Here is a 25,839-nt window from a genome sequence, read left to right as displayed (position 1 = left end):
ATGCATAATTGACATGAATGTTTGTACTTCAGGTTCAATGGAAAGTCCTGAAGGTTTTAACTCTGCAGGTTGTTTGTTATACTGTACATCACGGAACACTATAGTGAAGTACTGCATATAAATAACATGAACAATTCATGCCACAAATTTTAAAATATGTGCATAAAACCAACATGTAAAAGGAATGCTGTATTTTACGATGCTGAGACTAGGAGTATGTCTGATAGTCAATGAATTTGATACATTAGCATCATTTTTTTTATTCAGTGAACAGCATAGAAATGCACTATTGGGAACTTGGGGATATTGTCTGCCTTTTTGTGTGGGAGGTAGGCTGACTAATGCTGGACACTAGACATAGTGTCTGCCTATGTGTTTCTCTCGTCTCAAGTCGACAGTGAAGTTCACATCAGTAAAAAACTTTTGTCATCTGTCTTTTAGATAAATGTGTTATACCCCAGTTCCAGAAACAGACCGACTAGACTGGTTTTCTCTTTATTTATTTCTCTTTTCCTTTTCAGGTGTTGACCATCTGGGCAGTGGTGATCTCCGGGACAACGGCTGACCTGACCTGTGATACACTGCTCCTGCTGTCCACCAATCTCACTGGTGAGGCCCTCCTCCAGTTGTCTAAGGACAGTTTTCTATGTGGGCGGGGAATATGGTGTCGGAACATTTTTAATGGTCTATCATGTTAAATCAGAAGTTGAATCATGCTGAGTTTCCCCTTCACTGAATAGGCACTGGTGGAATACTGTACATAGGCAACAACAGTCATATTGGTCATGTTGGTCAGTCCACAGCATCAGTGGCCAACAGCAATGCAACTGAGCAAGAATGTGTTCCCAGTAGAAGTCCATGTGCACTTTGTAGTCCCAATCACCTATAATAACACAAAGCTTTCGAAACTTTTTTTTTTATGGAGGGCTGAAAGCAATAATTTTGCATGTGTTTTTCTGCTGCTCATTAAGAAAAATACGATTTGGGTCTTGGAGGTATGTGGTTCGGTGTGGGTGTGTTACGTTCACTATATCGTACCCTGGCAGTTATTGTTGTTTGTCCCTATTGAGTCATGGTAGCAACCATTTTCCTTCCAAATAGTCCGAATTAATTCAAATAAATCAAGAAGTCTGTCATTAACATCAACGTTTTTGCCGAGGAGGTCTTGGGCGTTCAATTTGACATCTAGCAAAGGTGTCTGGTGCAGTATTTCTCAAGTACATTTTTTTTGCATGGAAACTCGAGGTGCACTGCAGTATCGAGTCAGCTGCTACTAGCTCACTACTGATGTTCTGCAGCTCATTGAGACTACCTATTACCCGAGTACAGTATGTGTCTGTCTGGCAGTCTTTCATAGGGAATCATGTTACAAAGTAGATTGCGGTGGGACACAAGAGGCTCGCAAATGTGTTTTGAATTTTTTAATATTGAATATTGTCATTTGTAGGAAACCTCAGAGGAGGGATGGGGGTAGGAGAAGGGGAGCAGGGTCTCCATTTGTAATTTTGCCCAAAACAGTGGCAGACTCGAGTGATTACTATCAAACACATCAGCAAGTTGCAACTCAGTAAGCTTAGGGGCCAAGTGTTCTTTCAACATAACATTGGCGACATGTTGTCTTATGTAAACAAGTCAGAGTGTCTAGTATGAGAAACAGACGCCTCACAAGTCCTCAACTGGACTCTTCATTAAATAGTACCCAGAAAACACCAGTCTCAACGTCAACAGTGAAGAGGCAACTCCGGGATGCTGGCCTTCCGAGGCAGAGTTCTTCTGTCCAGTGTCTGTTCTTTTGCCCATTTTAATCTTTTATTTTTTTTGGCCAGTCTGAGATATGGCTTTTTCTTTGAAACTCTGCCTAGAAGGCCAGCCTCCTGGAGTCGCCTCTTCACTGTTAATGTTGAGACGGGTGTTTTGCTTGACTACATGACAAAGGTGTGGGCAGGAGATTTCCATAGGCTGTGAGATCTTATTGCATGAGCAGTTTATCAAAACTGTCTAATCGTCTGCGATGGTGATGGGACTTAGAGTTGCACCTTAGTTACCCTCAGTATCGATCTAGGAGTAGTCTGTGATGATTGCAGTCTCTTTTCCATAAGGATTAGCCTTCCCACCCACACACCTCGCACCCATCACCCTCCACGTTCACTTCAAAGGCCAATCAAAACATTATGTGGAGCAGTTGCTCTGTGCTGTATGTGTGAAGACAATGTGTTTGAGGACATGATTTGGTGGAGCTCAGTTCCGATAAGATCTGTGAAGATGGATTGTCTCTGAGTTATCAGAGACTGCATGTGGAATAGATATCATGTTATAGAGCACACTTCATAGACCCGTCTTTATAGCTTCTTATGAGGGTTTGACTGACAAGATGCAAGGCTCATTTGGCCTGTAATGCAACGATAGTTTGACCTGCAGCACAAACCTTCAGACAGGTGTACAGTCGTGGCCAAAGTTTTGAGAATGACACAAATTTTAATTTTCACAAAGTCTGCTGCTTCAGTGTCTTTAGATATTTTTGTCAGATGTTACTATGGAATATTGAAGTATAATTACAAGCATTTCATAAGAGTCAAAGGCTTGTATTGACAATTACATGAAGTTGATGCAAAGAGTCAATATTTGCAGTGTTGACCATTCTTTTTCAAGACTTCTGCAATCCGCCCTGGCATGCTGTCAATTAACTTATGGGCCACATTCTGACTGATGGTTGTCCATTCTTGCATAATCAATGCTTGGACTTTGTCAGAATTTGTGGGTTATTGATTGTCCACCCGCCTCTTGAGGATTGACCACAAGTTCTCAATGGAACTAAGGTCTGGGGAGTTTCCTGGCCATGGACCCAAAATATCAATGTTTTGTTCCCCGAGCCACTTAGTTATCACCTTTGCCTTATGGCAAGGTGCTCCAACACGCTGGAAAAGGCATTGTTTGTCACCAAACTGTTCCTGGATGGTTGGGAGAAGTTGCTCTCGGAGGATGTGTTGGTACCATTCTTTATTCATGACTGTATTCTTAGGCATAAATGTGAGCACACTCCCTTGGCTGAGAAGCAACCCCACACATGAATGGTCTCAGGATGCTTTACTGTTGACATGATACAGGACTGATGGTAGCGCTCACCTTGTCTTCTCCGGACAAGCTTTTTTCCGGATGCCCCAAACAATCGGAAAGGTGATTCATCAGAGAAAATGACTTTACCCCAGTCATCAGCAGTCCAATTCCTGTTCCTTTTGCAGAATATCAGTCTGTCCCTGATGTTTTTTTCTGGAGAGAAGTGGCTTCTTTGCTGCCCTTCTTGACACCAGGCCATCCTCCAAAAGTCTTCGTCTCACTGTGCATGCAGATGCACTCACACCTGCCTGCTGCCATCCCTGAGCAAGCTCTGTACTGGTGGTGCCCCGATCCTGCAGCTGAATCAACTTTAGGAGACGGTCCTTGCGCTTGCAGGACTTTCTTGGGCGCCCTGAAGCCTTCTTCACAACAACTGAACCACTCTCCATGAAGTTCTTGAGGATCCGATAAATGGTTGATTTAGGGGCAATCTTACTGGCAGCAATATCCTTGCCTGTGAATCCCTGTTTGAGCAAAGCAATGACGTGTTTCCTTGCAGGTAACCATGGATGACAGAAGAAAAACAATGATTCCAAGCACCACCCTCCTTTTGAAGCTTCCAGTCTGTTATTCAAACTCAATCAGCATGACAGAGTGATCTCCAGCCTTGTCCTCGTCAACACTTACACATGTGTTAACGAGAGAATCCCTGACATGATGTCAGCTGGTCATTTTGTGGAAGGGCTGAAATGCAGTGGAAATGTTTTTGGGGGATTCAGTTCATTTGCATGGAAAAGAGGGACTTTGCAATTAATTGCAATTTATCTGATCACTCTTCATAACATTCTGGAGTATATGCAAATTGCCATCATACAAACTGAGGTAACAGACTTTGTGAAAATGAATATTTGTGTCATTCTCAAAACATTTGGCCACGACTATACAGTTGGCTACACAGAGGCCCATGAAAAGTGAAGAGCTTTAACGTCAGAGCATCGAGGATATCATGTCAAGCACATTATCTAGACATGTCAAAGATGAAATTATCCATAACTCCCACTCACCATGATAGTGTTTAAAATGGGATTCAATGGGATTTTTTGGGGTCATTTCATTGTTTCCCTTTTACCCAGTCTGTTCAAAGATGGTTACTGAGAAAGGATGACAAATACATTTTCTCAACCCTTCATCATACATTTTCACATGAAATTGTCAGCCACCACAGAGGATAGGTTATTTTGTGTCTCTTTCAGAGGAAAAGGTCAGAAATATGGTTGGATATAGAGTTTACACAGAACAATATGTAACAGTTTCTTTCTTCAACTGTCATTCTCGTGTCATGAGATCACCACCTTCTCCTAGAGCATTCTTGGGAAATAAACAACGCAAAAGTTCTGAGATGACACACAACGAACGGGAACTTAGTCTTCCCTGCCCATCACACAATTTTTCAGAGCTATTTCTTCCTTGTCTTTTCAACTTCCACATGAAAGGTGAAAACACAACATAGGGATGGGCATGAATGACAAACTACAATGACAATATACTACTTCAAAAATACCCCGAAGACCAATGTATCAAAATCAAATAAAACATATTTCTGCAAAGTATTGTATTTAGTTAAGAAAAAGCAACAACATTCTCAGTAATGTTACAGAAACGTCTTACTTACTATGACTGTATATGTTATTGTTCATCTACCTAAGTTGAATGCAATGTTACTCTGGAGAAGAGTGTCTGCTAAATGTCCAAAATGTAAAGGTAAATATGAAAATGAACAACTGCAAAGCACACTGGGAACTGTCATTGGCCTAGTTTAGTGGGGTTCTTGAACCATCGGGTTCTTGCTCACCTCCCTGACAAAGGCCTCTCCTCCTAATGCTTATTTTGGCCAGATGGCCAGCACTAGGAAGAGTCTTGGGTGCTCCAAACTTCTTCCATTTGAGAATGATGGAGGCCACTGTCTTTTGGGGATCTACAATGCTGCAGAAATGTTTTGTCACCTTCCCCAGATCTGTGCCTCGACGCAATCCTGTCTTGGAGCTCTATTTGCAAATCCTTTGACTTCATGGCTTGGTTTTTGCTCAGACCTGCACTGTCTACTGTGGGACCTTACATAGACAGATGTGTGCCTTTCCAAATCACACAGGATGCACCTGAGCTCAATTTCAAGTCTCATAGCAAAGGGTCTGAATACTTATACATTTGCAAACATTTCTAAAAATCTGTTTTCGCTTTGTCATTATGGGGTATTGTGTGTAGATTGATGTTAGAAAAAGTAATTGAATCCATTTCAGAATAAGGCTGTAATGTAACAAAATGTTGAAAAGGGAAAGGGGTCTGAATACTTTCCAAATGCATTGTTCATTTAGTAGAAACTCTCATCACACAGTAGCGCCATCAGACTTTTGATACCAATGTAGGATGAAAGAGGACAACAAAAATGTGAACAGCTGTATAAAAAATGGTATAGAGAAGTTTTGAAAATACAAATTACAGCGTTTGAAATATCTTGTTCGAAAATACATTGAGTGTAGTTCAGCCCAGTGTATTACAAAATGCAAAATACTCAGAAGAAATTAAAATACATATTTCACACAGTACAGTACTGCCCATCTCTGACGAGACTAGAGCTTTGCAAATAAATTATGCAAATAGAGTGGTGTTCCGAAATTATTGACACCCTTGAAAAGATTAGCAAAAATTACTGTATAAAATAAATCATTCAAATGCTAAGTTACATTGTATGTTCCAAAAAAAAAAATATTTTATACTAATACAATTGCTCAGAGAAAGAGATTTGGTTTAACAAGTAATATATCTTTAAAAAAAACTGTTTTCAAAACCTTTAAATACCTCAACTTGCGAAGATAACTGCACCGAGCTGTTGTATGAGTTGGAGAACACATTGGGAGGGAGCTTAGTCCATTCCCCCATACACAATCCTTCTCCATGCAAAAATCCTTCTAGATCCTCGGTATCCCTCGTCTGCGCTTTGGGACTTCCTTCTGAAATTCAAACCACCAGTTTTTATTGGGTTTGACGTTCTGAGACTGAGATGGCCATTGCAAAATGTTGTTGCCAATTAACCACTTCTTTGTCGATTTTAATTTGTGCTTTTGGGGATATACAAAACGTGTATTACTTGTTAAACAAAATCTTGTACAATTGTATTAGTATAAAATAATATAATAATACATTTTTTTTACATACAATACAGCTCAGTATTTGCCTAGTTAAACAAAGGTTTAAAAAAACGCTGATGAACCTGCAGTATTGATGTTGTCTCCCTTGAATAAGCCTGCTAATTGGATGGAAGCCATTTTCAACTAATGCAATTGTCACGCCCTGACCTTAGATATCTCTGTTTTTCTATATATTTTGGTTAGGTCAAGGTGTGACTCTAGTTTTTGTATGTCTGTGGTGGCCTGATATGGTTCCCAATCAGAGACAGCTGTTTATCGTTGTCTCAGATTGGGGATCATATTTAGGTAGCCATTTTCCTTATTCTGTGTTGTGGGATCTTGTCTATGTTTAATTGCCTGTCAGCAGGAGTTGTATGGTGTCACGGTTCGTTCGTTTGGTTGGTTGGTTGTTTGTTGTTTTGTTCAGTGAGTTTCAGTTTATTAAAATTACGTGGAACTCTACACACGCTGCGCCTTGGTCTCAGCATTAGGACGAACGTGACAGCAATAAGCAATTTCCTTCTTCCTTTAAGCATCAAATTAGCTCGTGTGCAATTAACTATTGGTGGCAGTTGGACCATGGTTCAGTAACACTCACGTGCATGCAATCATGGGTACGCACACAGTTCTTTAATTAGCCACAAGTGCTTTTGAAGGGATATCGAAGGATAAGATGCACATTAGCCACTACTTGGTTGCAATTAAGCAGCTAAGTAAAAAAATTAATAATGTATATCCTTTTTTATCCATAACCTTTATGAGCCCCATTTTGACCTACAAAAGGAAGATACTGTGGCAAATTATTATGAGCAGAGAAAAGAGGGGAAGGTGATGATAGTGGCTTATGATTAAGGTCGTTGCAGTGCTGAGAAAGAACACTGAGGATGTCTAATAGACAAGCTATTAACGCACAGAGAGAAATCATCGACTTTGTTTAACACAATCGTCTCAGCCCACTTCAATAAACTGTTCTAAGAACTGCTGTTTAGAAGTCAACGCAATCAAGGGCGATGGCTGGCTGGCGTCAGTAGACGTTGACATATCAAACTTGGGGGTGGGGGGTGGGGGGGGTTGTTCTGTTTCCATGGTGACTATTCAACAGAAAACTTCAATGGGGATATGTACAGCGGCCCCCTCACATTATTACTTGCTGCTGTGTGAACTTAATACGTCGAGTAAGATATGAACACCCCCCCATAATTGTATACCTGGTTGTTTATTCTATATGCTTTGTTATTTCATTCACAAAATTCGGAGCATGTTTTCCTATGGATTTGATGTTCCTTCCCACCAAAGCTCACCAGACATCCTGCTATCTGCAGTAGAGGATGTTTACTCCCTTCCACATATCAAGAGAGTAATCTGTCTCTCTCTCATCTCTCCCTCTCTCTCCTTTTCTGTCTCATTCTCTCTCTCTCTCTCTCTCTCTCTCTCATCTCTCCCTCTCTCTCCTTTTCTGTCTCATTCTCTCTCTCTCTCATCTCTCTCGCTCTCTCTCTCATCTCTCTCTCTCTCTGGCTCCATCCATCTCTGATATCTGTGCCTGTTAAACAGAGGGAAGCTTTGGGAAAGTATGCGGATCAAACAGTGATCAACATCTCATCTCAGATTTCATGAATCAATGTCTGTCTCCCCTTAATGCGCCTCTGAAGGCCATGATTTATCAGTGCTATTACACCAACAAGTTGTTGTTGAATTGGTTGTAGTATTGAACGTCTCCCTTAACGACTTTCTGAAATGACTACCGTAAGTAATTCCTACATTCTAACCTATTTGTATTTATCCCGGATTTGCCTGGGTAGATCTCTTATCTACATAGCTTATACTGCACTCATCACACAGTCACTAATAGCTTTCAGTGTGTGGGGGAGAGAGAGAGCGGTACTGCCTATCCTGCCTATCCATCAATCTTCATAGTAAGCCAATTATTGAGAACAAAAAGCTTGATTTTACTTGAAATGGTGTGAAAAGATGATTGCAAACTGTTTTAGGCTCTGTTTCTAACATCTGCAGTTTTGCATGAGTCATAGTTTATTAATTGAGCAATAAACTTGTCAAGTTGCATTACGCCAGTCAGCGGTGAAATGAATCACCGGAACGTGTGTGTGGGATGACTCACTCACATGAATGAATGCAAGGAATAATTATTGGTGCGTGAGCACAGCATTTAGGTGAGTGGTAGGGCTGGATCTGTTTTTTTATGACCTGGAGAGTTGACTGAGAACACATTCACAGCAACAACCTGGGGAATAGTTACAAGCTGGGGATAATCAGATGGCCATGATGGTATGAGGGACAGAATATAGCCAGAACACTGGGTTTAACACCCCTACTCTTACAATAATTAATGACCACAGAGAATCAGGACACCTGTTCAATGTCCCATCAGAAAGACAGCACCCTACACAGGGCAATGTCCCCAATTACTGTCCTGAGGTAGTGGGGATATGTACGTTTAGACCAGAGGAAAGAGTGCCTCCTACTTGCCCTCCAACACCACTTCCAGCAGCATCTGGTCTCCCATCCATGACCAACCCTGCTTAGCTTCAGAGGCAAGCCAGCAGATGGATGCAGGATGGCATGCTGTTGACAATTGTTATGGAAGCTGGTTTAGAGGAAACAGTACCACCAGTGCACTGAAGAATGGCACCTTTCTCAAGTAGTTGTGTGATATTTGGGTTCTTGATAGAATTTGAGACCAGTGTGAACGGTATACTCTGAGAGCTACAATAGGGTGACTAGCTGGAAGACAACTCTGACTCTGCCCCCTCTTCAGTTGCGTTCAGTCAGCCGCACTGACCCCGTCTGGTAGAATAGAGGGCATTGACCTCTGCTACTGTACAGAAGACCATCATGAGATGGGACTTAGTCTTGGGAGATGGGTGATCTATTAGAGTGCCCATTGAATACATATAGTACTGTGAAATTATTGTTTACTGAGATGGAAAAGCAAATTCAATAATGTGTATCTCTATGGGTTTTGCAAGATATCAGAGAGATCACAGGGATCTGTTTGTACTGTATTGGCTCTGAGCCTGTATAGGTTGCAAGGCATGTTATCTCATTGGCCTGGTCCTTTGACATATCATCTACCCATGCAGGGGCTCCCTGAACCAAGGGCATAGGATCACTAGGGGCCTGCAGTCTCTCTGGAATGTTTGCTTGAGTCCCAAATGGCACCCTATGTAGTGCACTAGTTTTGACCAGGGCCGATAGGGTTCTGGTCGAAAGTAGTGCACTGTGTAGGGAATAGGTTGCACCCTCTCTAATTATAACTATTTATAATGGGTGGACTGTCACAAGCCATGTCCAGAGCCTGTTCCCTGTAAGGGGAGGATGTTATGGTAATGTTTGTGGAGCGTGGACACAGTCATCACGCGTGAGTACGTCCCTGGGGAATTCCTCGATTATAGAATCATTCTGAAGATGGATTGTAGGACTTGTGTTATCAATGTAGTACCACACGTTCTGTGTGTGCTGTCTGTGTGACCAACCCTCCAACTACCAGACCACATGTCCTCATAGTGCTCACAGTGTGTGGACATGCGGTCCATTGGTTAGAGGGTTAGTGGGTGTGTGTGCATGTGTGCATGCGTGCTTGGATGTGTGTCTGTGTGTATCTTTCTCCGAACATAACACAACCGTTTATGTTGAAATCATGTTCTTGGGCCAACTTGTTTTATGTCAGTGGATGGCAGCCACAGTGGCAGAACAGACTGAAGGCCCGAAGAGACAGACCTTTAGGAGCTGTGAAAATGCATTGTAAATATCAACCATCATATCAACATTACACGGCCTACTCGCAAGGCCAAGTCTCACATACTGAACATGAACATGGACTCCTACCAAAATGGGATATGTATCCACCAAAGATACAGGATGAATCATAGAAACAGTTAGCAGTGTTTTGAGGATGAAATGGGTTGTGTGTTTGAGCCACTACAGTGTGCTGTGTGACCTCCATATTCCGGCTCAGGACTTGTGGATGATCTAAGATTAAATGAAAGGACGGCCTGTCCATTCATGTGAGACTGCATCTGACTTCATCAACCTTATTAAAAAACAGCCCAAACTGCCTGTACTTTATAAATGTTTTAATATATATTTATGTTTTATTGACATGGATAGCGTCCTCTATCCAACTGTCCTTTGATCTAAGTTCAATGAGTGGAAAAGAGACGGTTGTCGGACATGGAATTATGTTTGGAAGGAACTATTTGACAGTCATGAGTGCTAGGTTTCCTTCATGATGAGATGCGATGCGGCCCTGGCTCAAACAAAACATGCTCCATGGGTGCCATGTACCCTGCACTTTTTGAATAATGCAACTGTACATCAAAGCATACGCCGGAGAGAAAAAGGGAATATTTCCATGTAAACACAGCAAAAAAAGAAACGTCAACTGCGTTTATTTTAAACAAACGTATTAACATGTGTAAATATTTGTATGAACATAACAAGATTCAACATCTGAGACAGAAACTGAAGTTCCACAGACATGTGACTAACAGAAATTGAATAATGTGTCCCTGAACAAAGGGGGGGGGTCAAAGAAACAGTCAGTATCTGGTGTGTCCACCAGCTGCATTAAGTACTGCAGTGCATCTCCTCCTTGTGGACTGCACCAGATTTACCAGTTCTTGCTGTGAGATGTTACCCCACACTTCCACCAAGGCGCCTGCAAGTTCCCGGACATTTCTGGGGGAATGGCCCTAGCCCTCACCCTCTGATCCAACAGGTCCCAGACGTGCTCAATGGGATTGAGATCCAGGCTCTTAGCTGGCCATGGCAGAACACTGACATTCCTGTCTTGCAGGAAATCACGCACAGAATGAGCAGCATGGCTGGTGGCATTGTCATGCTGGAGGGTCATGTCAGGATGAGCCTGCAGGAAGGTTACCACATGAGGGAGGAGGATGTCTTCCTTGTAACGCACAGCATTGATATTGCCTGCATGACAACAAGCTCAGTCCGATGATGCTGTGACACACCGCCCCAGACCATGATGGACCCTCTACCTCCAAATCTATCCCGCTCCAGAGTATAGGCCTTGGTTTAATGCTCATTCCTTCAACGATAAACGCAAATCCGACCATCACCCCTGATGAGACAAAACCACAACTCATCAGTGAAGAGCACTTTTGCCAGTCCTGTCTGGTCCAGCGATGGTGGGTTTGTGCCCGTAGGTGACGTTGTTGCCGGGGATGTCTGCAAGCTCCCAGTCCAGCCTCTCTCAGCCTATTGCAGAGCACTGATGGAGGGATTGTGTGTTCCTGGTGTAACTCGGACAGTTGTTGTTGCCATCCTGTACCTGTCCCGCAGGTGTGATGTTCAGATGTACCGGTCCTGTGCAGGTGTTGTTACACGTGGTCTCCCACTGCGAGGACGATCAGCTGTCCGTCCTGTCTCCCTGTAGCGCTGCTTTAGGCATCTCACAGTACGGACATTGCAATTTATTGCCCTGGCCACATCTGCAGTCCTCATGCCTCCTTGCAGCGTGCGTAAGGCACGTTCATGCAGATGAGCAGGTACCCTGGGCATCTTTGTTTTGGTGTTTTGCAGAGTCAGTAGAAAGGCCTCTTTAGGGTCCTAAGTTTTCATAACTGTGACCTTAATTGCCTACCATCTGTACGCTGTTAGTGTCTTAACGACTGTTCCACAGGTGCATGTTCATTAATTGTTTATGGTTCATTGAACAAGCATGGGAAACAAGCAGTGTTTAAACCCTTTACAATTAAGATCTGTGAAGTTATTTGGATTTTTACGAATTATCTTTGAAAGACAGGGTCCTGAAAAAGGGACGTTTCTTGTTTTTGCTGAGTTTATATATTATAAGGGGAGAGTGGTCGGTGAGCGACAGCGGGAATGGGGCGTAGGGAATGGTTAGTCACAGTGGCAAGCATCATGTTTACAGATATTAATCAAAGACGATTCTTCTTTTGTCTCTTGTATACCACCTTGTCAGATTGTTGAAATAATTTCTCTGGTGTTGCGTCTTGCATGCCTAATTGTCTATGTTGACTGGTAGCACATTTTAAAAGTAATGGAGGGCAGAATACACAGAAGAAAATTACAATACTTTTATGACATTTTGAGTCTCTTTTTCCCTTTGTTGTCACCATTGTTGCAACACGTATCCATCTTCATGTCAAACCTGCATAGGACTATACATTAATTGTAAATGGAATATGGTTTTATTCATGTGTTTCCTGTATATTTTAGTGGTGTATTAATATATGATTTTCCTCTTGTGTTTCAGCACGTACGTTGGCACTGTGGAATCTGACCCTCACGCCCAGCAATGTCACTGCCGGTGAGTACAGTAGAAATGTTCATGGGGTCCCAAAGTGTAAGTGTGTTTTGATCGGTATCAGTTTATGTGTCACTTTTTGATGCTTTGCCAAATACACGGCTCAAAAAAATAAAGGGAACACTTAAACAACACAATGTAATTCCAAGTCAATCACACTTCTGTGAAATCAAACTGTCCACTTAGGAAGCAACACTGATTGACAATACGTTTCACATGCTGTTGTGCAAATGGAATAGACAACAGGTGGAAATTATAGGCAATTAACAAGACACCCCCAATAAAGGAGTGGTTCTGCAGGTGGTGACCAGAGACCACTTCTCAGTTCCTGTGCTTCCTGGCTGATGTTTTGGTCACTTTTGAATGCTGACGGTGCTTTCACTCTAGTGGTAGCATGAGACGGAGTCTACAACCCACACAAGTGGCTCAGGTAGTGCAGCTCATCCAGGATGGCACATCAATGCGAGCTGTGGCAAGAAGGTTTGCTGTGTCTGTCAGCGTAGTGTCCAGAGCATGGAGGCGCTACCAGGAGACAGGCCAGTACATCAGGAGACGTGGAGGAGGCCGTAGGAGGGCAACAACCCAGCAGCAGGACCGCTACCTCCGCCTTTGTGCAAGGAGGAGCAGGAGGAGCACTGCCAGAGCCCTGCAAAATGACCTCCAGCAGGCCACACATGTGCATGTGTCTACCCAAATGGTCAGAAACAGACTCCATGAGGGTGGTATGAGGGCCCGACGTCCACAGGTGGGGGTTGTGATTACAGCCCAACACCGTGCAGGATGTTTGGCATTTGCCAGAGAACACCAAGATTGGCAAATTCGCCACTGGCGCCCTGCGCTCTTCAACGATGAAAGCAGGTTCACACTGGGCACATGTGACAGAGTCTGGAGACACCGTGGAGAACGTTCTGCTGCCTGCAACATCCTCCAGCATGACCGGTTTGGTGGTGGGTCAGTCATGGTTTGGGGTGGCATTTTTTGGGGGGGCCGCACAGCCCTCCATGTGCTCGCCAGAGGTAGCCTGACTGCCATTAGGTACCGAGATGAGATCCTCAGACCCCTTGTGAGACCATATGCTGGTACGGTTGGCCCTTGGTTCCTCCTAATGCAAGACAATGCTAGACCTCATGTGGCTGGAGTGTGTCAGCAGTTCCTGCAAGAGGAAGGCATTGATGCTATGGACTGGCCTGCCCGTTCCCCAGACCTGAATCCAATTGAGCACATCTGGGACATCATGTCTCGCTCCACCCACCAACGCCACGTTGCACCACAGACTATCCAGGAGTTAGCGGATGCTTTAGTCCAGGTCTGGAAGGAGATCCCTCAGGAGATCAGGCACGTGGAGGCCACACGCACTACTGAGCCTCATTTTGACTTGTTTTTAGGACATTATATCAAAGTTGGATTAGCCTGTAGTGTGGTTCTCCACTTTAATTTTGAGTGTGACTCCAAATCCAGACCTCCATGGGTTGATAAATTTGAATTCCATTGATCATTTTTGTGTGATTTTGTTGTCAGCACATTCAACTATGTAAAGAAAAAAGTATTTAATAAGAATATTTCATTCATTCAGATCTAGTATGTGTCATTTTATTGTTCCCTTCATTTTTTTGAGCAGTGTATATGATTCACAGTATGTAAAACAAAAGAGCTGCTATTCATTTTGATACAGAGAAAACATGTATCTAGGGCTAGTTTTGTTACTCAACTGACAAAGGGCTGCACTTATGCACAGCAACAGCAACATCTTAGACATTAATCAACCTTCAGTGTAACGGCGTTCTTCGTTTGTTGAATGAGAGTCGGACCGAAATGCAGCGTGGTGGTTACTCATGTCTTTAATGAAGAAAAACGGAACGATACATGAAATAACTAATAAATACAAAAAAAACAACAAACGGAACGTGAAACCTATTACAGCCTATCTGGTGAACACTACACAGAGACAGGAACAATCACCCACGAAATACAAAGTGAAACCCAGGCTACCTAAATACGGTTCCCAATCAGAGACAACGGGAATCATCTGACTCTGATTGAGAACCGCCTCAGGCAGCCAAACCTATGCAACACCCCTACTCAGCCGCAATCCCATTAACTACAAAAAAAAAAACAATACGAAATACAATAACATAAACCCATGTCACACCCTGGCCTGACCAACTAATTAACTAAAACACAAAATACTAAGATCAAGGCGTGACAGAACCTCCCCCCTAAGGTGCGGACTCCCGGACGCACCTCAAAACCATAGGGAGGGTCCGGGTGGGTGTCTGTCCATGGTGGCGGTTCCGGCTCGGGACGTGGACCCCACTCCATAAATGTCATAGTTCCTCCCCTTCGCGTCCTAGCATAATCCACCCTCGCCGCCGACCATGGCCTAATAGTCCTCACCCAGAACCCCACTGAACTGAGGAGCAGCTCGTGACTGAGGGGCAGCTCGGGACTGAAGCAGCTCGGGACTGAGGGGAAGCTCGGAACTGAGGGGCAGCTCGGGACTGAGGGGCAGCTCGGGACTGAGGGGCAGCTCGGGACTGAGGGGCAGCTCGGAACTGAGGGGCAGCCCAGCACTGAGAGAAAGCCCAGTACTGAGAGGAAGCCCAGTACTGAGAGGAAGCCCAGTACTGAGAGGAAGCCCAGTACTGAGATGAAGGCTCCGGTAGATCCTGGCTGGCTGGAGGATCTGGAAGATTCTGGTTGACTAGCAGATCTGGAAGATTCTGGTTGACTGGCAGATCTGGAAGAGACTGGTTGACTGGCGGATCTGGAAGAATCTGGTTGACTAGCGGATCTGGAAGAGTCTGGTTGACTAGCAGATCTGGAAGAGTCTGGCTGACTAGCAGATCTGGAAGAGTCTGGCTGACTAGCAGATCTGGAAGAGTCTGGCTGACTGGCAGATCTGGAAGAGTCTGATTGACTGGCAGATCTGGAAGAGTCTGGTTGACTGGCAGATCTGGAAGAGTCTGGTTGACTGGCAGATCTGGAAGAGTCTGGTTGACTGGCAGATCTGGAAGAGTCTGGCTGACTGGCAGATCTGGAAGAGTCTGGCTTACTGGCAGATCTGGAAGAGTCTGGCTGACTGGCAGATCTGGAAAAGTCTGGCTGACTGGCAGATCTGGCTGATTGGCAGATCTGGAAGTGTCTGGCTGACTGGCAGATCTGGAAGAGTCTTGCTGACTGGCAGATCTGGAAGAGTCTGGTTGACTGGAAGATCTGGAAGAGTCTGGCTGACTGGCGGATCCTGGCAGACTGACGGCTCTGGCTGCTTCATGCTGACTGACGGCTCTGGCTGCTCCATGCTGACTGGCGGCTCTGGCTGCTCCATGCAGATTGACAGCTCTGGCGGCTTCTTGCAGACTGACAGCTCTGACTGTTCCATGCAGACTAACAGCTTTGGTAGCTCCTTGCCGACTGGCAGCTCCTTGCAGACTGGCAGCTCCTTGCAGACTGGCAACTCCATGCAGACTGGCAGCTCTGGCTGCTCCAAGCAGACTGACATCTCTGGCCGCTCCATTCAGAATGGCAGATCTGGCTGCTCCATGCAGACTGACAGCTCTGACTGCTCCATGCAGGCTGACAGCTCTGACTGCTCCATGCAGGCTGGCAGACTGGCAGCTCCTTGCAGACTGGCAGCTCTGGCTGCTTCATGCAGACTGGCAGCTCAGGCGTCTCCGAACTGGCAGGAGGCTCCGGCAGCGCTGTAGAGGAGGAAGGCTCTAGAAGCGCTGAACAGGCGGGAGACTCCAGTAGCGCAGGAGAGGAGAAAGGCTCTGATAGCGCTGAACAGACAGGAGACTCTAACAGCGCTGTAGAGGAGGAAGGCTCTAGAAGCGCTGAATAGGCGGGAGACTCCGACAGCGCAGGAGAGTGAGAAAGCGCTGGCTGCGCTGAACAGGCGAGGCGCACTGAAGGCCTGGTGTGTGGTACTGGAACTGGTGGTACTGGATCGAGGACACGCACAGGAAGCCTAGTGTGGGGAGCTGCCACCGGAGGACTGATGTGTGAAGGTGGAACAGGATGGACTGGACCGTGAAGGTGTACTGGAGAGCCTGAGAGCAGGACTGGCACAGGACGTGCAAGGCTAGGTAGGTACACAGGAGGCCTAGTGCGTGAGGCTGGCACATTTTTCACCAGCCGACTAACACGCACCTCAGGACTAGTATGGAGCGCTGACCCAGGTGCCATTAAATCCCCGACACGCTCCGTCGGACGAATCTTGTACCTAAAGCACCAAACTAGCAACTCCCTCATTACTCTCTCCTCCAATTTCCCCATTAACTCCTTCACAGTCTCTGCTTCGCTCACCACCAACACCGGTTCTGGTCTCCTCCTTGGCTCCTCACGATAAACAGGGAGAGTTGGCTCAGGTCTGTCTCCTGACTCAACCACTCTCCCTCTGAGCCCCCCCCTAATGAATTTTTGGGGCTGACTCACGGGCTTTCCTCTGCGCCGTCGTGATTGCCTCTCCAACTCCATTCTCCTATAGCCCTCTTCGCACTGCTCCAGCGAATCCCAGGCGGGCTCCGGCACTCTCTCTGGGTTGACCGCCCACCTGTCTATTTCATCCCACGTCGTATACTCCATGCTTCTGCTGTCCATAACGACCTCCCTTCGCTGCTCCTGCTGTCGCTGCCTGTTAACACGCTGCTCGGTCCGTGTGTGGTGGGTGATTCTGTAACGGCGTTCTTCGTTTGTTGAATGAGAGTCGGACCGAAATACAGCGTGGTGGTTACTCGTGTCTATGATGAAAAACGGAACGATACATGAAATAACTAATAAATACAAAAAAACAACAAACGGAACGTGAAACCTATTACAGCCTATCTGGTGAACACTACACAGAGACAGGAACAATCACCCACGAAATACAAAGTGAAACCCAGGCTACCTAAATACGGTTCCCAATCAGAGACAACGAGAATCACCTGACTCTGATTGAGAACCGCCTCAGGAGGCCAAACCTATGCAACACCCCTACTCAGCCGCAATCCCAATAACTACAAAAAAAAACAATACGAAATATAATAACATAAACCCATGTCACACCCTGGCCTGACCAACTAATTAACTAAAACACAAAATACTAAGACTAAGGCGTGACATTCAGGTTCTGAAGGTATGTGTAAAAAAGTATTGGTAATGCCAGGCCATGCAATGTATGTTAGCTTAGTTTGAATTTAAGGACGTTTTCATTTCCATTTTCGATCAGAATCCATTTTGTGTCATGCCCTGACCATAGAGAGCTGTTTATTCTCTGTGTTGGTTGGGAAATGATAGAGAGTAGGGTGGGTCATCTAGGTGATTAGTGATTTATGTTGACGCGGTATGATTTCCCATCAGAGACAGCTATTTATTGTTGTCTCTGATTGGGGATCATATTTAGGCAGCCATTTTCCCATTGTGCTTTTTGGGATCTTGACTTTGGATAGTTGCCTGTTAGCACTATTATTTAGCTTCACGTTTGGTATTTTGTTGTTTTTGTTCGGTTTTCATTTAACAAAGGAAAATGTACGCCTACCACACTGCACATTGGTCCACTCCTTATTACAATCATGACATTTTGTTATAATCGTCTTTCAATTTTTGTAAAGAGAATAACAACAAGTAAATGGATTAACACGTTCCAATTTGAATCAAACTCTGGACATTGGATTTGTATAAGTCAGAACTATACAAATCAAATAAATCCAATTTTATTGGTCACATTCACACATTTAGCAGATGTTATTGCTGGTGTAGCGAAATGCTTGTTTTCATACTTCCACCACTCCCCATTGTAGCTAAATTATTAAGATGGAAATTGCATTGGGACAATTATATTAGACAATTTAGCCACTACACTTTATTTTGCGGTCCTATTTTTTTTAAATATTCGGTTTAGTGTTTAAAGTAAATGTCACATCCCGCTGTGCTCTTCGAAAAAATAAAGATACATTTGACCCCCCTCCTCCATGAAATGACGGGGAGAATTTTCTCTAAGCCAATCACTAGGGCTTTTCTTTGGCAGCCCATGATGCATTGCTGCCTGTAGTTGTAAAAGTTGTGCAGGACAAATTAGAGTCCCCTTTGTTTGATTAATAAGTAACACATTTTCTACCAAAGCCCAGAGTAATGTCATCAGTCGTATGAAGGCTGTCTGCTTGCCTCCTCCAATCTGACGTGCTCTAATTAGTTTTAAACGGCCTGCAGATACACAACTTTGCGTTTTATCTCCATTTTAGTTTATCAGTATCGTGTTTGGGGTTGTGCTGGGTTTTCAAATCCCTCCAGCGTCTCTACCTCATTAATTTACATAGTGAGGCTTGGATGTCTTCACTGAAGTTTTTTTTTTAAACATTGGAAAGTATTCTCTCCTTACGACTCATCGAATCACTAGTATATGTAGTCCAACAACGCTAAATGTACCCAGACAGACACCTCCTATTTTGCTTATGTGTTCTCTTCTCTTACGCCATTTAACCATCCATAACCCTTTACAGAAAAGCACATAATTTCATGTTAAATCATGGTTTTGTAACACTTTAAATGTGATGATATGTGGATTTTCACGTGATCATATATCCTTTCACATGTGAAACCATGTAGTTTTGGAACACGTCGCATGATGATATTTTAATATTTCACATTTGACACATTTTCACATTTGAAAATCTAATTTGTACTTTCATGTGAACAACTTTCACGTGAAAACTGAATTCTCACATGTTAAAATCAAATTTGCAGTTCCACATGTAAGAAAAATTCACATGTGAAAATCTAACTCTCACATGTTCAATTGCATTTTCACAAGTGAAAAACGCATTTATTTCACGGGGTCATGTTTTCACGTGTAGTTTTGTGTTATCACAGGTTGCTTTTACATGTTGTCACGTTATGACAATAACTTCACAGAAGATCACGTGATCATATGTGAAACACATGTGATTATGTGAAATTAATGTGTTTTTTTCCGTAAGGTTACTGACATCTACCTAGCCCAGATATGGCTTGCCTCAATTACTATTTCAACATGGTGTTATAGCTAAACAGAGCCTATCCACCTGAGCAATCTGCCTACCTCTTCATCACAGTCTGCTGCTCTCTACGTTTCTCTCTCATTCCCTCTCTCTCATTCAATTGGTGTCGCTCTCTCAACCTCGCTCCCTCTACCATTCCCTCTCATTCATTCATTCTCTCCTCCCACTCTCCCAGCTCACCTGACTAACAGACACAGCCGCCTCGCTGGTAGTGCAGCAGCTGTCACTAAAGGTTACCTGCCCAGCTGTATCCCTAGTATGGTGGTTGCTGTTGTTGCTGTTTTGTTGTTGGTATGGTCATCATGGAAGGCCGCAGTGAGGTGTTAATCCCATTATCCCCAGGCTCAGGTTTGCCGCTACCTGTAAGCATGTTTTCCACTAGCGTGTTGTTGCTAGCACGTTAACACAGATGTTGTTGCTAGTACGTTAACACAGATGTTGTTGCTAGTACGTTAGTGACCCACGGTGGATTACGGGTCCATAGCAGGCCACACAGATTGTGACTCATCTTTGCTTATCTTCCATGAATTGGAAAAATGATTTTATCATGCTTTCATCTTTATGCACATATATTGCTATCATCTGTTGTGCTCAGGCATTGTAGTAATGAACAAACATGACAGGGGAAAACTGCAACCTAACCCTAACTGTAAATCGTGTATTGCTAAAATGGTTATTGCTGAGATAATACAACGAAAGCTAACCTAGTCGCCTCCCACTATTTATCCAATGTTCCGGGTTAACACGGAATGTCTGTCATAATAGAATGTCAGTTTGTCATGGAGAAACTGCCTGCGTCACTGCCTTGTTGGCCACATACCCCATACACAAAATAGTGGCTAGCAAGATGGAGATCACAAAGGTTATTTTTAATGTGTGCATTTCACAAGTAGCTAGTTTGCATCAACCACCATCATTTAAACAACTGCAAAGGTTTTGCTTGTACATTTTAGAATGAAATTGTAATGTTCTGCCATGTTTGCCTCATGATTTTTTGGGAGATTTGTCTGTCTGAAGGGGAAACACCCCGGAAACAATCATTTTCCCCCTTATCGAACTACCAAAAGAGTCCGTCATGAATTGCAGACCCGAGTCACTGCTGTTGACAAGAATCGGGTTTACAAGACTATTAATCTAATTATCTTTGGGATTCTTGTAAAACCGCTTCTGTACTCAGTAGTCTGGATAATCAATAGGAGACCGGTCACGGCTTGTGACGTTTGTGGTAACTTCTGGGATGTGGTGTATCTAAAAGGTCACTAATGTTGCCTGCCGTGTCAAAACGATCAAGAGCTTTGACAGCTCCTTTAATAGATTTTCTACACACACACACGCACACACTCGTCCACTTCCTTCCCAATTACAAGGCAAAAACGCCATCCACCCAATGCAAGGCATTAACACAATCTGTTAGCATAGGTCTGCCACACAAAGATGTGAGGAAACGGAGAGCACCAAGGCTTTGGACAATTACACACTTTATAGAGTGAATGCAATGTCTACATCCCCAACCACTTCAAGCCCTGATGCAAATTAACTAGAAAGGCTCTGTTTCAGACGTGAATGAAAACTTACACTTTTCTCTGTCTACACAGGTCCAGTTTCACCTCAATGCACTATAATCTCTTTAGCAGACAGCTGGGGTTACACATAGAGTACTGTAGGAGATGGAACTGATTGCTTTTTCAAGTCATGTTTAATTAACATCTTTTCAATATCTATTTGATTTGATTTATTAGGATCCTCATTAGCCGACGCCAATGGTGACAGCTTGTCTTACTGGGGTCCGACACATAACAAAAAAAAACACTTTACAGACACAAGACTTTACAATTTACATACAGTACCAGTCAAAGGTTTGGACACACCTACTCATTCCAGGGTTTCCTTTATTTTAACTATTTTCTACATTGTAGAATAATAGTGAAGACATCAAAACGATAAAATAACAGATATGGAATCATGTAGTAACCCAAAAAGTGTTAAACAAATCAAAATATGTTTTATATTTGAGATTCTTCAAAGTAGCCACCCTTTGCCTTGATGACAGCATTGCACACTCTTTGCATTCTCTCAACCAGCTTCACCTGGAATGCTTTTTCAACAGTCTTGAAGGAGTTCCCACATATGCTGAGCACTTGTTGGCTGCTTTTCCTTCACTCTGCGGTCCAACTCATCCCAAACAATATCAATTGGGTTGAGGTCGGGTGATTGTGGAGAACAGGTCATCTGACGGAGCACTCTATCACTCTCTTTCTTGGTCAAATAGCCCTTACACAGCTTGGAGGAGTGTTGGGTCATTGTCCCAATGAAAAACAAAAGATAGTCCCACTAAGCACAAACCAGATAGGATGGCGTATCGCTGCAGAATACTGTGGGGTAGCCATGCTGGTTAAGTGTTTCTTGAATTCTAAATAAATCAATGACAGTGTCAACAACAAAGCACCCCCCCACACTATCACACATCCTCATCCCTGCTTCACGGTGGGAACCGCACATGTGGAGATAATCCTTTCGCCTTTGTGTCCCACAAAGACACAATGGTTGGAACCAAAAATAATAATAAATTGACTCTTCAGACCAAAGGACAGATTTCCACCGGTCTAATGTCCATTGCTTGTGACTCTTGCTACGAGCACGTCTCTTCTTCTTATTGGTTTCCTTTCGTAGTGGTTACTTTTCATCTATTTGACCATAAAGGCCTGATTCACGCAGTCTCAGCTGAACGGTTGATGTTGAGATGTGTCTGTTACTTGAACTCTGTGAAGCATTTATTTGGGCTGCACTTTCTGAGGCTGGTAACGTATCCTCTGTAGCAGAGGTAACTCTGGTTCTTCCTTTCCTGTGGCGGTGCTCATGAGAACCAGTTTCATCACAACAATTGATGGTTTTTGTGACTGCAATGAAGAAATGTTCAAAGTTCTTGAACTTTTCTGCATTGACTAACCTTCATGTCTTACTTATAGTAATGATGGACTCTCATTTCTCTTTGCTTATTTGAGCTGTTCTTGCCATAATACGGACTTGGTATTTTTCAAATACGGCTATCTTATGTATACCACCCTTACCTTGTCACTACACAACTGATTTTCCCAAATGCATTAAGAAGGAAAGAAATTCTACAAAAGTACTTTTAGCAAGGCATACCTGCTATTTTAAATATATTCCAGGTGACTACCTAATGAAGCTGGTTGAGAGAATGCCAAGAGTGTGCAAACCTGTCATCAAGGGTAAGGGTGGCTACATTGAAGAATCTCAAGTACAAAATATATTTTTATTTGTTTAACACTTTTGGGGTATTACATGATTCCATGTGTGTTATTCCATGTGTGTTATTTCATAGTTTTTATATCTTCACTGTTATTCTACAGTGTAGAACATAGTAAAAATAAAGAAAAATTCTGGAATGAGTTGGTGTGTCCAAACTTTTGACTTGTACTGTACATTAAAATAAATTAACATGTAGTGTGTGTGTGTGTGTGCGTGCAAGCATCAATCAGTTGCAGTTGAAGTCTGAAGTTTACATACACCTTAGCCAAATACATTTAAACTCAGTTTTTCACAATTCCTGACATTTAATCCTGACAAAAAATTCCCTGTCTTAGGTCAGTTAAGATCACCACGTTATTTTAAGAATGTGAAATGTCAGAATAATAGTAGAGCAAATTATTTATTTCAGCTTTTATTTCTTTCATCACATTCCCAGTGGGTCAGAAGTTTACATACACTCAATGAGTATTTGGTAGCATTGCCTTTAAATTGTTGAATGTGCGTAAAACACAAGCTTACCACAATAGGTGGGGGAATATTGGCCCATTCCTCCTGACAGAGCTGGTGTAACTGAGTCAGGTTTGTAGGCCTCGTTGCTCGCACACGCTTTTTAAGTTCTGCCCACAAATGTTCTATAGGATTGAGGTCAGGTCTTTGTGATGGCCACTCCAATACCTTGACTTTGTTGTCCTTAAGCCATTTTGCCGCAACTTTGGAAGTATGCTTGGGGTCATTGTACATTTGGAAGACCCATTTGCGACCAAGAATTTAACTTCCTGAATGATGTCTTGAGATGTTACATCAATATATCCACATTATTTTCCTTTCTCATGAAGCCATCTATTTTGTGATGTGCACCAGTCCCTCCTGCAGCAATTCACCCCCACAACATGATGCTGCAAGCCTTCCCCTTTTTCCTCCAAACTTAATGATGATCATTATGGCCTAACAGTTCTATTTTTGTTTCATCAGACCAGAAGATATTCCTCCAAAAAGTATGATCGTTGTACCCTCTATTCTTTTCTATTTCTACCAATGACCTGCCACTGGCATTAAACAAAGAATGTGAGTCCATGTATGCTGATGATTCAACCATATACTGTATGCATCAGCAACCACAGCTAAATAAGTCACTGAAATCCTTAACAAAGAGCTGCAGTCTGTTTTGGAATGGGTGGCCAGTAATAAACTGGCCCTGAACCTCTCTAAAACTAAGAGCATTATATTTGGTACAAATCTAGACCTCAGCTGAATCTGGTAATGACAGGTGTGGCACTTGGTGTTATCTTAGATTGTAAACTGTCATGGTCAAGATTTGTACCAAATACAATGCTATTAGTTTTATTGAGGTTCAGGGCCAGTTTATTACTGGCCACCCATTCCAAAACAGACTGCAGCGACTTCATTAGCTGTGGTTGCTGATGCATATATGGTTGAATCATCAGCATACATGGACTCACATTATTTGTTTAATGCCAGTGGCAGGTCATTGGTAAAAATAGAAAAGAATAGAGGGCCTAGAGAGCTGCCCTGTGTTACACCATACTTGATATGTTTGACATTAGAGAAGCTTCCATTAAAGAAAACTCTCTGAGGTCCATTAGATAGATAGTTCTGACTATGGCAGAGGTTGAAATGCCATAACACATATGTTTTCCCAACAACAGGTTATAGTCAACAATACCAAAGGCTGCACTGAAATCTAACAGTCCAATTCCCACAATCTTCTAATCAATTTATTTGGACCAATCTTCATTCATTTGTGTCAGTGCAGTACATGTTGAGGGCCCTTCTCTATAAACATGCTGAAAGTCTGTTGTTCATTTGTTTGCAGAGAAATAGCATTGTATTTGGTCAAACTCCATTTTCTGCAACAGTTTGCTAAGTTCTGGCAGCAAGCTGACAGGCCGCTTTACCACTCTTGCCTAGCGAAATGACTGTGGCTTCCCTCCAGGCATGAGGACAATACTATCCTCTAGGCTCAGATTCAAGATATGACAGATAGGAAAGGCTATAGAGTCAGCTACCATCCTCGATGCCAGGAGGTTTGTCATTATTGATCGTTTAAAAAAAATCCACCTCTCCCACACTAACTTTACAAAATTCAAACTTGCAATGCTTTTCTTTCATTTTTAGTTTTTTTCTATGCATCAGTACGATGTATTTCCTGCCTAGGTTTGCCCAGTTAAATGGTTTTGACTTTGATGAAATATTTAATTGAATTTAAAGTACACCAAAGTTTTTTTCATCATTTTTATATCATTGATTTTGGCTTAAGTCACGTAATTTCTCAATTTGCAGTAAGTCAGCCAGACTTATTAGCCACTCTTTTTGCCCCATCACGGCTCCTGAGTGGCACAGAGGTCTAAGTCACTGCATTTCAGTGCTAGAAGTGTCACTACAGATCCTGGTTCAATTTCAGGCTGTATCACAACCGACTGTGATTAGGAGTCCCATAGGGCAGCGCATAATTGGCCCAGCATCGTCCGGGATAGGGTTTGGCCGATGTCGGCCGTCATTGTAGATAATAATTTGTTCTTAACTTATTGGTGACATGGGACAGTATTTTCACATCGGGATGAAATGCATGCCCAAATTCAACTGCCTGCTACTCATCCCCAGAAGATAAGATATGCATATTATTAGTAGATTTGGATAGAAAATCTAAAAACTGTTTGAATCATGTCTGTGAGTATAACATAACTTATTTAGCAGGCGAAACCCAGAGGACAAACCATTCAGATTTTTTGAGTGCAAACAGATTGTTGCTCAGACACAGTACAGTATATCATTAAATGTAATAGGTTATTGTAATGTTTGTAATCATAACTGAACCCATCATTTTTTGACAGGCAATAACAAGCCCTATCTTGACTGCCATCGCATTGTATTACAATGCCACGTTTACAGAGGTGGGAAAAATCAACAAGGAAATTGGCTTCCCACTTTATATGAGGTGGCACTATAACCATGTATTTAAATGGTACTTACATAGTCAGATACA

At 43.1% G+C, this 25,839-nt stretch overlaps 1 protein-coding gene across 1 annotated transcript in view; it reads left to right on the top strand.

Annotated features, from left to right (window-relative positions):
• Positions 1-25,839, top strand: part of LOC135555846 (corticotropin-releasing factor receptor 1-like) — a 173,353-nt gene that overhangs the window by 34,963 nt on the left and 112,551 nt on the right. The window contains exons 2-3 of the mRNA XM_064988613.1: positions 522-609; positions 12,499-12,552. Of these exons, the coding sequence (XP_064844685.1) occupies positions 522-609; positions 12,499-12,552 (142 nt within the window). The remainder of the gene's footprint in view (positions 1-521; positions 610-12,498; positions 12,553-25,839) is intronic.

Source organism: Oncorhynchus masou, chromosome 15, assembly GCF_036934945.1.
Source record: "Oncorhynchus masou masou isolate Uvic2021 chromosome 15, UVic_Omas_1.1, whole genome shotgun sequence".
Classification (NCBI taxonomy): domain Eukaryota; kingdom Metazoa; phylum Chordata; class Actinopteri; order Salmoniformes; family Salmonidae; genus Oncorhynchus; species Oncorhynchus masou.
The sequence above is the reverse complement of the archived record's forward strand: the minus strand, read 5'-3'. Positions and strand labels throughout refer to the sequence as shown.